The sequence below is a fragment of the Chaetura pelagica genome, unplaced genomic scaffold, assembly GCF_000747805.2.
Source record: "Chaetura pelagica isolate M959 unplaced genomic scaffold, ChaPel_1.0 scaffold405, whole genome shotgun sequence".
Taxonomy (NCBI): domain Eukaryota; kingdom Metazoa; phylum Chordata; class Aves; order Apodiformes; family Apodidae; genus Chaetura; species Chaetura pelagica.
Genome location: NW_009953489.1, coordinates 6,499,886 through 6,514,335, shown reverse-complemented (window position 1 = coordinate 6,514,335; position 14,450 = coordinate 6,499,886). Strand labels below are relative to the sequence as shown.

The 14,450-nt window shown below is 47.3% G+C and overlaps 2 protein-coding genes across 2 annotated transcripts in view; one reads left to right on the top strand and one right to left on the bottom strand.

The window, feature by feature from the left end:
• SPTAN1 (spectrin, alpha, non-erythrocytic 1) overlaps positions 1–6,780 on the top strand; it is a gene marked incomplete at its 5' end in the record, with an annotated part of 25,102 nt that extends 18,322 nt beyond the window's left edge. Inside the window, 8 exons of the mRNA XM_009999007.1 lie at positions 739–756; positions 2,529–2,591; positions 3,597–3,651; positions 4,158–4,354; positions 4,739–4,792; positions 5,144–5,290; positions 5,591–5,738; positions 6,457–6,780. Of these exons, the coding sequence (XP_009997309.1) occupies positions 739–756; positions 2,529–2,591; positions 3,597–3,651; positions 4,158–4,354; positions 4,739–4,792; positions 5,144–5,290; positions 5,591–5,738; positions 6,457–6,582 (808 nt within the window). The remainder of the gene's footprint in view (positions 1–738; positions 757–2,528; positions 2,592–3,596; positions 3,652–4,157; positions 4,355–4,738; positions 4,793–5,143; positions 5,291–5,590; positions 5,739–6,456) is intronic.
• Positions 6,781–6,943: 163 nt separating this feature from the next.
• WDR34 (WD repeat domain 34) overlaps positions 6,944–14,450 on the bottom strand; it is an 8,507-nt gene continuing 1,000 nt past the window's right edge. The window contains exons 2-9 of the mRNA XM_009999006.1: positions 13,603–13,857; positions 12,798–12,907; positions 10,969–11,126; positions 10,415–10,524; positions 9,745–9,912; positions 8,843–9,075; positions 7,600–7,757; positions 6,944–7,182 (exon numbers count right to left, since the gene is read on the bottom strand). Of these exons, the coding sequence (XP_009997308.1) occupies positions 6,944–7,182; positions 7,600–7,757; positions 8,843–9,075; positions 9,745–9,912; positions 10,415–10,524; positions 10,969–11,126; positions 12,798–12,907; positions 13,603–13,857 (1,431 nt within the window). The remainder of the gene's footprint in view (positions 7,183–7,599; positions 7,758–8,842; positions 9,076–9,744; positions 9,913–10,414; positions 10,525–10,968; positions 11,127–12,797; positions 12,908–13,602; positions 13,858–14,450) is intronic.

Genomic DNA, 14,450 nt, shown 5'->3' with positions numbered 1-14,450 from the left:
CCTGCTGAAAAGCAGCTCTTCAGGACTTGTTCATTTCCTGCAGTTGGGATTTGAGGGAGTCCTTTTAGCCACAAGGAAGATAAAAGCCCTAAAACGCCAGCCTTGAAAAATGTTTCTGCTTCTGAATTCCCACAGTAATTCCAGTTATCCAGGCCTTCACTCCTCTCCAGTTATTCCTGAAGTAGTCTGCAGACAGCTGGGGGGGTGGAGAACACACAGCTGGGAGCAGAATGTGTGAAGTGCCTTTGGAGTTTCTGTTCATGCTGCTTCTGCATTGAACAGTGTATTAGAAATCTCTCTAGATATTAGAAATCTAGAATTTCAATAGAGAAAGAAGCTGTGAAAAAAGCTTAAGACTATTGGTAATCTGAGAATGTCCCTGCCTGGGGAGAGGGAGTAAAGATTGAACTGTGTTAGACATAAAAACCTCAAGGTTGAGAATTGGAGAGAAGCAAAGAGCATGTTTTTGAAAAGAGAGGCAAGGGTGCTCAGAGTGCTGGCAGCTGCTCTGATGCCCTCTGGGTGTGGATCAGAGGAGGCGAGTTGTGTTTCCATGTACTCCTGTGATTCTCTGTCTCTGTGTGTTTACAGATAGTTCTGTATCTGTCTTCATGAAATAATGAAATATAAATATGATTTTTAACTTTTTGATGTTTGCTTCCCACCCAAATCTCTGTCCCTCTCTTACTGTCTTGTCTCTGTCCTGCTGCCTGATGTTTGGATCTTCACATTCCACAGGACTTACCTGCTAGATGGGTTAGTATTGAATTTTATATCCTTAAAAGTGTGATGTGTTCTGCTCTGTCTGTGTGTTTTCTTCTGTCACTACATCGCTTGTGAGAGCTGTTCTGGAACCCCTTTTATTTGGAAAGAGCAATCTGTGGCTGAGGTGCACAGGCATGGGGGACAAGATTTTGGAGCAGATGAAGTATAAACCAGTAGAAACAACAATTTCCTAGTCAAAAGCAGAAGCTGTTAATGGGTAGGCAGTGACATGCCGTGGAAGTCCTGACTCTTGTTCTTGCTTTCACTGAGGCCTGCACAAGAAAAGGCTCTTAATCTTGTGAGGCTTGGGAGAACATTCAACAGTCTACCTTTGGAAAACAGCTGATATTCCTAATTTTTCAGCATTTGGAGACTTAATGCAATAATCTTCTCCATTGTAACTGTTCTCAGAACAATTAAAGTCCCAAAATACTGACAGTTTTTGGTAAGAAGGAAGACCTCTATAAAGAGGCTTTACTGAAATTATGGATCTTAAGACTTCCACAAATACAAACTGCCCATTTCTTCATCTGCTGCATAACTGTGCCCCACAGAGATTGTTCTTGAGAGGAGAAAACAAAACCTTCCAACATCAGCCCATGGGCCTGTCTGTGTCTGCAGGCAGTTTGATGCCTGTGGTTTTAAATCCACTTCATGCCCATGGGAATAGCTCCTGCTGAGGATGCATGCTGGTCATTTGTCAAGAAGTGGAAAGGAAATCATAAAATCCTTGCAAAAGTCTCCAGGCTACCAAACCCTCTGAGAGTGTGTCCATTTAAATTTCTTCAATATTAAAACTCTGTGGCACAATGGCAGCTTCATAATAGGACATGTTGGAAAACACTAAGAGTGCAGGGGCCTGTGTGTCAGCCCTGGGTGAAATGCTGGGGCCTTTCCCAGAAAGAGAGAAGCTTTTAATAATAAAAGGGTGGGATCTTTGCAGGTAAATGTGCTGCTTATTTGCTCTGTACTGATCACAGCTTATCCTGCTTTGCAGTTTCTGCCATATACAAATAATTTGCCCCATTTTTCTTGTACAGTTTAATGGAAGTGAGCAGATTTTCCTGGGATGGATGCTGAATTCCCTGCTCCTTTGTAGCCTGGTGGTGTAGATTAGTCTTGGTATCCAAGAAAAAGTGAACAGAGAGGAGCCATTTACTAAAAGCTGTAGGGTCAGAGTTGGAGATCACCATGCTAGGCTCTCTTGTTGAACAAATTACCAGAAGGCTGCTGATACACCAGGCAGTTTGTCCTTAATTCTGCACGAATAGATTAAAAATGCAGCTTTAGCTCAAAGAGGCATTGGCTGTGCTTAACCTGCCTTGGCAGGAGGGAAGCTGGAGCTTCTGAGGAGTTTCAAGGTCAGAGTTGCCATGTGTGCACCTTGCTTGGCAGTTGTGCTGCTTGTGTGTGCCTGGCACTGCCTGGAGCAGGTTTCCTTTGGGGAAGGAAGGAGTTTAGGAAGAAGAAATGCCTTTAAAGAATATGTAGATGAGTTAGTTGCAAGACTTCAGTTAGTCTTTTAGTGAGACTTGCTTTATCTGGTGACATAATAATACGAAAATAATAACAGGTTATTTTTGTATGTGTTCAACCAGCATTTGAATGATTTATTTTTTTCATTAAGCATTTGCTTGTGTTTGCTTGAGGTGCTGCTGGCTTGGGATGTGGCTCCACTGCAGTGGCCGTGTTTGGGTGTGTTCTTTCCTCTGTTCTTCCTTTCTTCCTTTTTGGAATTTACTTGATTTCTTTTCTTTGACTAGCATAGCATATCGTCGTGTCATTCGTGTCTATCAGTATGAAGTTGGGGATGATCTATCTGGAAGGTTTTTTTCCTCTTATTTTCTTACCTCACTTTGGTTTTCAAATGCACTCTTTAATTCCAAGGCTCGCTTTCCTTCCAACTAACTTTCACGGCTTAGAGGTGCTTGGAAGTTTGTTTCCCTGTTGACTCTTTCCACGGTTGGTTCCCAGCTTCCCGCTCAGGGTTTGGGGTGTGTGGTTCATCTTCAGCCATGCATTGAACCTCAGCTCTAACCCTGGGGTGAGGAACACCCAGATGTTTGGTGTTTTCACTGCTACAGAATGATTCAGCACTTGAAATCCCTTTCTGGAGAAGCTCCTGCAGGACAGATTTCAGTAGGGATGAAAACCCAGATGTAGTTAATGAGGTCCTAGTGACTGGTGTGGGGCTGCAGTGTGCCCAGAAGCTCAGCGTAGCAATCAGACCAAGAGGGGTGGCTGTGTCTCAGGTTCTCTGGGCACAGGATGGGAGAGGCAGCTGCCCACCAACCACTGCTGTGGAGGAGAGGCCTGCAGTTTTCTGCAGAGATCTTGCCATATTCAGGATACCTTTAAGCCAAACCAGTAGTTTTCAAGGTCATTTTCCCCCATTGTATGCCCACATAACACACCTCTGTAGAGCTCCTGTACCTTAGGGCAAACACAGCCCAACTCCAGCAAATCCCCTGTAGTTTGTGTGTGTGTCTGTGTGCTGGGCACTGTGGGGTGGGACTGCACTAAGTCTCTAATGTCACTGGGTCCAGTAAAGCTGCTGCTTTGGATCTGGCATGAAGTGTGGCTGCTGATCATGTTGCCTTTCAAATGGGGCTAGAAATTAACTCTATAAATAAGAATCAAACAAGATGTACATGTGTCAGTCTGAAACAGGATGAGTCAGAATAAACAAAACACAAAAACTGCTTGAACATCTACAGGAGAATGATAGTGCTGTAAGGCTTTGTAACTTCAAGGAAGGACTGTTAATTTCGAGCCCCACCTGCCATTTTTTATGGGATAAGTGCCCCTTCTCACTGAGGTTCTGTGTTTAGGTCTTGTATGGTGGAAGAATCAGGAACACTGGAATCACAGTTGGAAGCTACTAAAGTAAGTGTTCACCTAAAACACCTTTCCCAGCTTGAGGACTCAAGAATTCAGGATGGGAATGGAAATGCATGTAATTATATGGTAAAATCTCAATTGATTTTACACGTATTGAGCACTGGAGAGACCGTTGGGATTATCTGTGTACATATCTGATACCTGTTTTTATCAGACCTCACTGAACAACAACTGAACAACTTTGTAGTTTTCCTTTCTGTTCTTCTCAATGAGCAGGGAAGGGCAGACAGGAAACAATATTCTCAGCATGTTTCAGAGATTTTTTTTTTGTCTGAAGAACTGGTTTTTGAACCCTGTTGGTTTCCAGTAGTGTGCATGAAGAGGAACATTGCTTTGAATACTATTTTACAAATCCCAGTATATGTATATATAATCCCAGGAGAAAAAGGGGAATATGACCCTTCTTCCTTCCCTGCCAGACCATGCTCTAACTTATTAAGGTGGGGTTTTTTTGCACTCTTGATTTTCTCCTTGTCACTTCTTCCCAACAGCGCAAGCACCAGGAGATCCGAGCTATGAGGAGCCAGCTGAAGAAGATTGAGGACCTTGGAGCAGCCATGGAAGAGGCACTTATCCTGGACAACAAATACACAGAACACAGCACTGTGGGGCTGGCACAGCAGTGGGACCAACTGGACCAGCTGGGGATGAGGATGCAGCACAACCTGGAGCAGCAGATTCAGGCTCGGTATTGCCCACCCCACCTGTGGGATGATGTGTGTCTGATTTGGGGGAGATATGAGATGGGAGACACATCTGCCTGGGTCTGACAGCAAACCTTGCATGGTCTGTGCTGATGAGTCTCTCCTGTGCTCTGACCAAAGAGTGTAGTGAGCTTGGAAATCCCTGCTACCTCCTGGTCCTCTTCAGAGTGATGGAGTTGGCAGGTTTGGAAATGGTTCCTGTTGGTCATTAGCAATGATGAGATCTTACAGGAATTGATTTACTCTGTTGAGCTGTGGTGTTTGCTCATCTGTCCTCACCTGATGCAGACACTGGCGTGGGGCAGATGGACTTCAGCAGAGTTCTGCACTTCAGGAACTGTTCACAATCCTTGCTGCTTCCTTTTCAGAAACACAACAGGAGTCACTGAGGAGGCCCTGAAGGAGTTCAGCATGATGTTCAAGTGAGTAGCAGGGAACACATGCCAGAGGAAAGCTCCTGAGAGCCTCCAAGGCCACCCGAGAGTCTTTCCTGGGCACACTCGTGGGTGGGCACAGTGATGTAGGAACTGGGAGTGCCACTGAATTCCAGATGGAATTCTAAAATTCTAAAAAAAGTAGCCATTTTTTAATGCTTTTTAAGCAAAGTACAGAATTTGTCTTTATATATTATGTATGTTAGGTAGAACTATTTATTGACTCAAGCTCCTTTGTTCAGAATAGTGGGCTAGTTGGAATCTGGTTTAGTTCTCAACCCATTTTATAGCTTTCAGTACTCAACAACTGACATGTAAAACTGTGGGATTTGTTTTTAGGCACTTTGACAAGGACAAATCTGGGAGACTTAATCACCAGGAGTTTAAGTCCTGCCTGCGATCTCTGGGCTATGACCTGCCTATGGTTGAGGAAGGAGAACCAGACCCAGAGTTCGAGTCCATCCTTGACACTGTGGATCCCAACAGGTACATGGTTGGACCTTCTGATACTCCAAAATACTGTCTCAGTGTCCTCTGGGGAGCTGGCTGGAAGGTCTGTGCTTATTTCTGTTGTGGGGAGGCTATGGCTGTTTTCACAGTAATTCCTGTAAGAGTCTTTCTGAGGGTCAGACTGGCAGTAGTGAAGAAGTCCATCTGGTGTTGTCAGTGTCTCCTGTGTTAAGACTTTCATTCCTCCCAGAAAATAAGCACCTCTCAGGTGGTGTGGAAGGGCTATGCTGAGGTGTGGATGGGCAGCCATGCTGACAGGCTGTGTCTCTCTGGCAGGGATGGGCACGTCTCTCTGCAGGAGTACATGGCCTTCATGATCAGCAGAGAAACGGAGAACGTGAAATCCAGCGAGGAGATCGAGAGCGCCTTCCGTGCCCTCAGCTCTGAGGGGAAGCCCTACGTGACCAAGGAGGAGCTCTACCAGGTGGGTATGGGCTGTTGCCCACCAGTGAGGGACTGATGGAAGCTTTTTGTTCCTAGATTGTTAACCAGCACTAATTGCTTGGAGGTTCATGTCACTGTAAGTGAGTCAGTTCTGAACCTGCCAGGGTCTCCTCTGTAGCAATCACCGAAGTGGTAGTAACAATCCCACCCAGTTGCTTTCTGGGCTCTGTAGAGGAAGAGGAAAAGCTTTAACTACCAAAGAACTACTCAGAATGAGTAAAGCAAGTTATTCAAAGGCCTGGGAAGGGGCTTCATTCCCTGTGTCTCTTCTCTGGAGCTCACACTTTACTTTTAATTGTTTGGGAAACTAGAGGGAGATGTTTCTCCAGACAGAGATTCAGAGAAACTTGAGCTCAAGCTTAAGACAGTAGGAACGTCTCCTCCCTTTCACGGCCCTGCCAAGACAGCAAGTTTTTCCTGTCTGAGTCCCACCACTTGGCAGAGAAATAAAGAGGTTGCACTGCTTCCTTGTATCGGTTACCTGCTCCATCTTCTCTTTGGTGGGAAGACTAAGGTCAGACCTGCCAACCGTCAACCAAGTAGCATTTGAACAGCCAGAACATTTCCATGCTTGGTGTAGTTTTTCTGCTCTGGCTTCTGCCCTGAGTTGTGCTCCCTGGGACTGGGAAGGCAGCTGTACATGCCCCATCCAGGGCCTCAGGGTGCCCGTGCCCACCTCTGCCCTGTCTCTCTTTCAGAACCTGACCCGGGAACAAGCCGATTACTGCATCTCTCACATGAAGCCCTACATGGATGGCAAGGGCAGAGAGCTTCCCTCTGCCTACGACTACATAGAATTCACACGTTCACTCTTTGTGAATTGATCTCCAACACTAGTACCAAAAGATGCAAAGAACATGCTCACGTTTGCTGACTGTAGCTCTGCATGTGTCTCTCTCTCTCTGTGCTCTACCATAATCAATGTTACTTTATGATGTAACCTTAAACTGCTTAGCATAAGATTCTTAGGGAAAACAACCATGTTGCAGTGTGCTTCAATAAAAGTTACTGGTCGAACCACATTGTCTCGTGTTTAATGGTTAAATGTAAGTTCAGTTGTTCCATGGATGAAACTCCAGCTGTCAGGGTTATGTGTGTTTTCCCAACACTGTGTAAGAGGTGAGTGGGCAGCTTCTCTTGGAGCTAGAGTAGTCCCAAGCTTCACACAGTGGTTGTGTTGCTGCCTTAGTCCGTGCCCTCGCTGGCCAGCTGCTCCAGGAGGCTCCTTTCCCTGGATCCCTGCTCAGTGAAGTCAGAACTCAGCTGCCAGACTCTGACGGTACCAGCAGCGTCCCCTGCCGCCAGCAGCCCGGTGTGCTTGGGGTTGAACTCCAGGCAGTACACCGGGCATTCTCCCTCCCCCTGCTTCATGGAAACTGCAGGCTTCTGGGAGCTCTTCTCAAAGTCAAACAGGTGCACAGCTCCTAAAAACGGGAACATTTATTGCAGCTTCATGGCAAGGAAGTTTGTACTTAACAGCAGGTGAGTCATCTGCTTCGTCTGAACTTCAAAGTTGTTCTTTTTAACCTGTTTCCCCTCTCATGGTGTCTAGGCTGTGGCAAACCAGTGTCCAGGAAGCTGGAAATAAGTCTTAGCTACACTCATCCTGCCACGTGACAGCCCTGGAAATGGTTGTGGCAACAGCAGTGGAGGTACCAACAGTGAAAAGTAACTGAACTCATCTTACTAATTAGAAATTACACCGTTACGCTAATTGCACACTGCAAGCAATGGTCACTGCACTCTGCCTGTGGGAAATGATAATCAGCACAGCTGACCTGTACTAATTAATACCACAGTATTAATTTTATGTCTAAGAATAGGCATCTGCAGCTACTTGCCTTCCCCAGACGCAGCTGCAAAGACCAGTGGTCGAACTGGAGACCAGCGCACGCAGAAGAGGTATTTCCTTGACAGCTGGAGAGAAATGAGGGGCTGAGACTGCAACATGGAGTGCAGGTGAACTTGTCCATCAGTCCCACAGCTCAGAAAGAGGTTCCTGGGTGAGGAAGGAAGCAAGAAACAACTTGTTTGACTTTACTGCTAAAGATGAAGGACAAAAATCAGTGAAGGAGCACAGCCCTGGACTTCTGCAAAGGTCTGAACGTGTTTCCTAAAGCAGCCATTTCCAGGCTGTAGGGGACAGCTTTGTTACTGCCCTCAATTAAGTTTAATGAGGGCTCGTCCACCGAGTATTGCCGGTTGTGGGCCAGTATTGCTCGGGTTGTGGGCCAGGGATGCCTGAGAACTGCTGATCTACAGGCAGGCATTGTTCAGGCTGTGTTTGTCTCATGCAAATGAAATGCAAACCTGGGCTGTCAGCATGTTTCATGGAAACGTGGCCTGGGGCCTCTTCCCTGGATGGTGGGTAAATGCAGGGAGAGATGAGAGCTTCTAATTGAAATTTAGGCTGGCAAGATTTCTGATGGGCAGATCACTGGAGCACTGATGGATGCCTGGCTTTTTCAGCTCCTCCCCTTGTCTTTAAATTGCTTTTATTAATACCTAGAATGATCTAAGGAAGGTGTTAATGGGCCTACAGGAAAGCTGGGGAGGGACTTTTGACAAGGGCTTGTAGTGAGAGGACAAGGGGGGGAATGGATTAGAACTGGAAGAGGAGAGATTTAAGTGAGACATTAGGATTAAATTCTTTAGTATGATGGTGGTGAGACACTGGAACAGGTTGTCCAGGGAAGTTGTGGATGCCCCATCTCTGGAAGTGCTGAAGGCCAGGCTGGATGGGACTTGGAGCAACCTGGTTGGGTGGGAGGTGTCCGTGCCCATGCAGGGGGGTTGGAACTGGACGATCTTTATGGTCCTTTCCAACTCAAACCATTCTATGCTGGCCTGACTACAGATTTTTTGTGTTCCCTGGGTTGTGCCCACACAGCCTGTGTGTGCAGCTTCACCAGAGCCAAAGGGTGGTGTTTCTCCTATGAAAGGGAGTTACTTGATCAGGTTCCCAGAGCCAGGTGACCCTGTACACACACACCACCCAACCAGGACTGTGTGAAAATGCAGGTGTGGAGCCAGGCAGCGATTTGTGTCCCCCCTGCAGCATTGGTGTCAAGGCAGAGCACTTGCCTGTGGAAGGGAGAGCAGCTGACCGAGTACACGGGCCCAGCGTGCGGGGAGAAGGCGAGTTCTGCTGGAGCACGGAGGGGAACGGAGCTGCTGGAGCCCTGCAGAGCCAGTGACTGTGCTGCCATGGAGCACTTCAGGGAGCTGCCACCTTCCACACCCACAACAAACAGCCGGGGGTCGAAGTGTGAAAAGGAGAGCGAGGTCACACCCACGGCTGCCTCGCCCTGGCTGAGCTGGGAGGAAAAGAGAAAAAGTTGCTGCTGGCAGCTGCAGGACCCATCCAGCTGGTCCCTGCACAACCTGCACCAGCTCTGATGTTGGTAGCACTGCTCAGCCTCTAACTTCTGCATCCTCCTCCTCCTCCAAGGGGGTAGGACAAGGGGAAGATGGGCTCAAGTTGTGCCAGGGGAGGTTTAGATTAGATAATAACAGAAACTTCTTCTCTGAAAGGGTAATTAAACACCTTAACAGACCACCCAGGGTTGACCACCATCTCTGGAGGTAAGATAATTATAGATGTGGTGCTGAGAGACACGGTTTAAGCACTGGACTTGGTAGAGTTGGGTTAATGGTTGGTGGAGTTGGGTTGTGGTTGGACTCACTGATCTTAAAGGTCTTTTTTTTTTTTCCAACCAGAAGGATTCTCTGATTCACAGTAATTAATATTACTATAAGCAAGTTGTCTTCTCCATCCCACCAGCTTCTCTGCTGCATGGCAAAACCTTGGGTGTTGCCAGTCTTCCAAGGAGTGATTTCAGTATGGGAAGGCAGATGGGGATCAAGGGCTAGTGCGTGTGTTCAGAAGAGGCTTTTCCTGCCCCTTAGCATGTGACAGGTGAGCTCTGCCACCTGGGCTCCAAAGATAAGAATGTTTTTGACATCTCAGCCCCCTCTGAACTCACCTTCTTCAGCCCAGCGCAGCGAGGGATCTGCTGGGCCACCAAGGCAAACCCCTCAGCCAAGCCCAGCCGCCCATCTCGCTCCTCCCTCCACACCAGGACCTTTCCGTCCGTGGACGCGCTCACCAGCCGGGGGTGGTTCCTGTGCTCGGTGTCAGGTAACCAGGTAACCTGTTCCAAATGCCAAGTGCTCATGACAAGGGGACTGTCACCACTGCCCAGCAGCTTGTGGTCCCCTGACCTGCAGAGACAACACAGGAGCAGAGCCAGGCAGCAGCCCCTGGTCCTGGTGCCAACCCAGCTCTTGCTGGGAGCTGAACACAAACGTACGTGCTAGGAGAGAATCTGAAGACTGTGGCTTTGCATTTGAGGACCAGACATACCTTGCTAATTACATTTTTTAAGCAACCACAAGTATTGTTGGCTGCATCTGCATCAATGAACAGTTAGAACCTGGGAACAGGCCTACTCTTCATTTATCCTGAGCAGGAAGGTGAGTGTCCAGTTCAGCAAATGCCTGTTCAGTAGGTAGATTTGGGGGAAAAGAGCCAATCAACAGAGAACATAACCCCTGAAACAGAGCTTCAGGTAAAGCACCAGTAAGGTGAGAGCTGAAATCAGGGACAGCAACAGCCTCCTCCCCCAGCTGTGTCTGCTGGAGCTGTTCTGTTACCTGATAGACTGGGTCAGTGTGGGTGTCATCTGTCATCCCTGTCCTCCAGATCACCGGGTCTTCTGTTCTGCTGGTGTCCCACACCAACAGCTCCCCACTGAACAGGCCACCTGAAAGGACACAGATAAAATGATTTAAGGTTCAACAGCTCATGACAAATGCACAAATGAAGCTCTAGTGGAAATGGGCCCAGCAGACTAACAGAATCACAGAATCATCACAGTTGAGAAAGACTTCTAAAGTCACCAAGTCCAGTCATCAAAGCTTCAAAGGATTCACAGCTCTATAAGGGCACATGAGCTGAATTTCCTCCTACCATCTATCAGGAGATGATACAAAGGCAGATGTCACTGAAAAAGCAGTAAGTCCCAGTTCAGAAGCAACACTGCATTTAGGGGTGTTGGTGAGCATTAGTTCCTCAGTTTGAGGAGCTCATCACCATTAATTACTTGTGCAAGAAATCTTAAGCTTTGCTGAGAGGAAGAGAAAATATGATCTAAGCTGAAGGAAAATATGGGCACATTTCAGATGGATCCAAGGTAAGAGCAACCTACCAGCTATCACTGAAGGCTGGGAGGGGTGGAAAGCCAAGCACATCACAGAACTGGGAACATCCACCACCAGGTCAGGGCGCTGGGGATTCAACCCTCTTCTGTCCAGATTCCAGGTACAAACATAGGATTTTTCTGTGCTCCAGTCCCCATTGTCCAACCTGAAGAGAACAAAGCTGCATCTTGCCTTGTCTGTTCTGCAGAGAATCCAACCCAGCAGAGCTCTGGTCTGCCCTACTGGTCATTTAAACATGCAGCTTTGTGGCTTGAAGGAAACCTATGGTAAGGGGATCAAGAGCTGATGAAACTTCTCTGGGGGCTAGTACAGATACAGCACATGTCAGTGAACTTACAGAATGAAGGGGCCAGCAAGTACATCTCAGGTATGATTCACTACCCCAAGACCTACCAACCATTTAAATAACGGGAACAATCTAAAGGGCAGATACAGAAAGTTTCCAGGAGTTTGGGAATGAGAAATCTAAAGAGACAGCACTGCTGCTGAGCTGCAACCATGTTTCCTCTAACCCAGCACTAAAGATCCAGGGTCTGGAACACACAGTAAGGAAATATCTCACCTGGAGGCCTGACAGGTGAAAAGACTGACTGAGTCTTGCTTGGCCTGAGAAAAGCAGCATGACTGGAAGTCCAGGTGTCTCCACAGGAGCAGAGGACATTCTCCACAACCACCCAAGGGTGCTGATGACCCTGCACTAATCACACCACATGCCCCAGCTCCAGAGATTTCCATCCAGTTCTGTGCCTGTCATTTGCTCATTAATTATTACTCTGGGATGCTACAAGACACCGGCCACTTTTTTGTTATTTCTATTGTTTCATTCATCACATGCTTGTTGAAGTGTTCCTCTCACTATCATCACATTGACCAATGTGATGTGCTGTCTTGCTACAAGGAGAGGAGATGGAGGACAGAGAGCCACAGAACAGTGAATGGCCAGGACAGGAAGCAATTATTTTGAGCCTGACTTCTACTGCTTTCATTTTATGCTCTTAATTCTTTTACTGGTAGAGATCTGATCAAATAAAAGGAGTGATTTTCCATGCAATGGATAGCTGAGCTGTGAAACTCCTTACTGATGTTGTGGAGGCTGAAAATTTACATAGACTATGCAAGTTCACAGAAGGGAATTCTACCAAGGGTAACCACAGAGACAGAAATCACATTCTCATGTGAAACCAGCTGTGGACTGGGAGAGCAGAAGGGGCAACGAACAGACAGGTTTGCCCTGTTTTACTCTTCCCTATGCGCTCACTTATGGATCTTCTTTTTGCTGGGACTTTTAATCTAAGGAAAAGGTAGTGGAAGAAAAAAGGAGTAAGGGCAGCAGGAGAGCACTGAAAGGAGAGGTTGCTACAGACATTCATTGGATTAGATGAACATTTTGTCCAACCCTCAGTTCAGAAATTCTTAAGATGTTTGTTAGCACGTCCATGGTGTTGGGTGCAGATGTGATCTGGGGTTCTCAGAGACCACGTTAAAACAACAGGATCTTCAGTGAAGATAAGCACATACTTCCAAATCTCACCCACGTATATTTGCAAGTGAATCTGCTCTTTCCAAACAGAATTTATTTAGAAACAAATCACTAAGAGTACATGTATCCCTGTTCAGGGCAGGGAGGAAGGCAGAAGAACTAAAGGCCTTAATTTAAGACTACTCTGAGATTTCATGTATTTGAATATTAATAATTTAACTTGCATAAAGTGCATATCTCTGTGTCTAGTCTATTACTGCAAAGAAAGTGAGCACAGATAAAGCTCAGGTCACCCTGAGATGTCACATCACCCTCCCCATCCCCTCAGACACTCACCGGCCATACGAACATGCAACAACGGACCCGGTTGCATTCCAGGAGACACTGGTGACCTGCAGGTGTTGATCCTGAGCCTCTGGGTATGACAGTGTATGCAAACAGGACACCTGGAACAGATCAAATCCAAGCACTGAAGCTGTAACCTCCAACACAGGGAAATGAGATCTGTGTGTGTGCCCCTGCATATGATCATGTGGCTACAGTGCAGGTTTCCCTCTTACTTAGTAGTGGGATACATGGAAAAGTTGTTGAATTCCTATGGGAGAGAAAAAAACAAAGACCACAACCCAAATAAAACTGCTGTTGCTTCATCATCCCCTCTCAGAGACTGCGTGGCAGCTCTGGAAGGCTGTGCCTTTAGGATTTACAACAGCCCCCCAGGTAGGGGTCTAGCACTGGTTAAGCTCCACAAGCAAAGGTCTGAAGACTAGGCTGCCTGACACAAACTGCCTCCACTCCTGAGCACCATGCACTAAACAGATAACATCTAACCAGGGAGAGCTGCTGAATCACTGACTGCAACTGTTCCTAGAGAACTAGTCTGGCATGTTCTAAAGGGGCTGCTGGAAGCTGAAGATAAGCCTACACCAGCTGCAGACTCCTCACAGAGCTGCTGCAACATCAGAAGGAAGAACAGTTTGTCCAAACATGGCCAGGCCTGAAGCAAGGGAGAGAGCTGCGGAAAACAACTAGTAATCTATAATTATTAGAATGTGGCAAGAATGAATAAAACTAATGAATTAGAGCTGCTGCAACCAGCTCTGCTTGAGTCATGACAAGGAGCAGAATTCTGTCCACTTACTGTTTTGTTCTGATCTGTCCAGTTCACTTCAAAGCCATCGAAGGCCCGGCTTTTGGAGTTCTTATTGAGCTCTTTGATAACAGCATCCTCTACTCTCTGAAGGAACGACAGAAGGCTTGTGTAATCTACTTGGACTTCTTGCTGCAAGTCCTGGACAGCATCTTTACTTTGATCTGTCTGGACACTGGCATCTCGGCTAGTGTGAGATTGTACTGCAGTTTCTGCTGTTGAAATTTTCCCAGTCTGGCAGCTTTTCTAGGAAAATAAGACAGATACTCTGTAACCCAAACAGAAAAAGTGCTGCACGAAGCATTCAAAGCATCTTCCCCTTGTTGGCATTTCATAGAGACACTCCAGCACATCTGCACACCTCTGGGTGCTTCTGTAACCACCTGGGTGTCACTCAGGTATTTGTGACTGTCACACGATCAGACACGTCTGGATGTCAGTCGAATTCTGGCCGTGAGCTCTACAGCACGGAATGGGGAGCAGAAAAGACAAAAAAAAGGCAGGGAGACTCCTGAGGAACGAGCAGACATTGAACGAGCCTGACACGCACTGCAGCATCAGCTCTGAAACTACTTTGTGTCAGCTGCACGTGTGCTTCTTTGCCACTTTCTAGAAATGACCTCAATTAGTAAAAGAAGGGGCAGAGCCAGCGGGCAGACACCAGCACCTGGGGACCCACCTGCCCCCGGCTCTGCCCCGGGGCCGGGCACCGTGGGGAAGGTCTTGGTCCCGGGCCTGCCTAGAGGAGCGGGGCCTGTGGGAGGTTCATAGACGGGCAGTCCCTCAGCGGGGCCGGCAGGGAGGGCAGCGCAGGCCGCTCCGGCCGCCGCCTCCGGCCC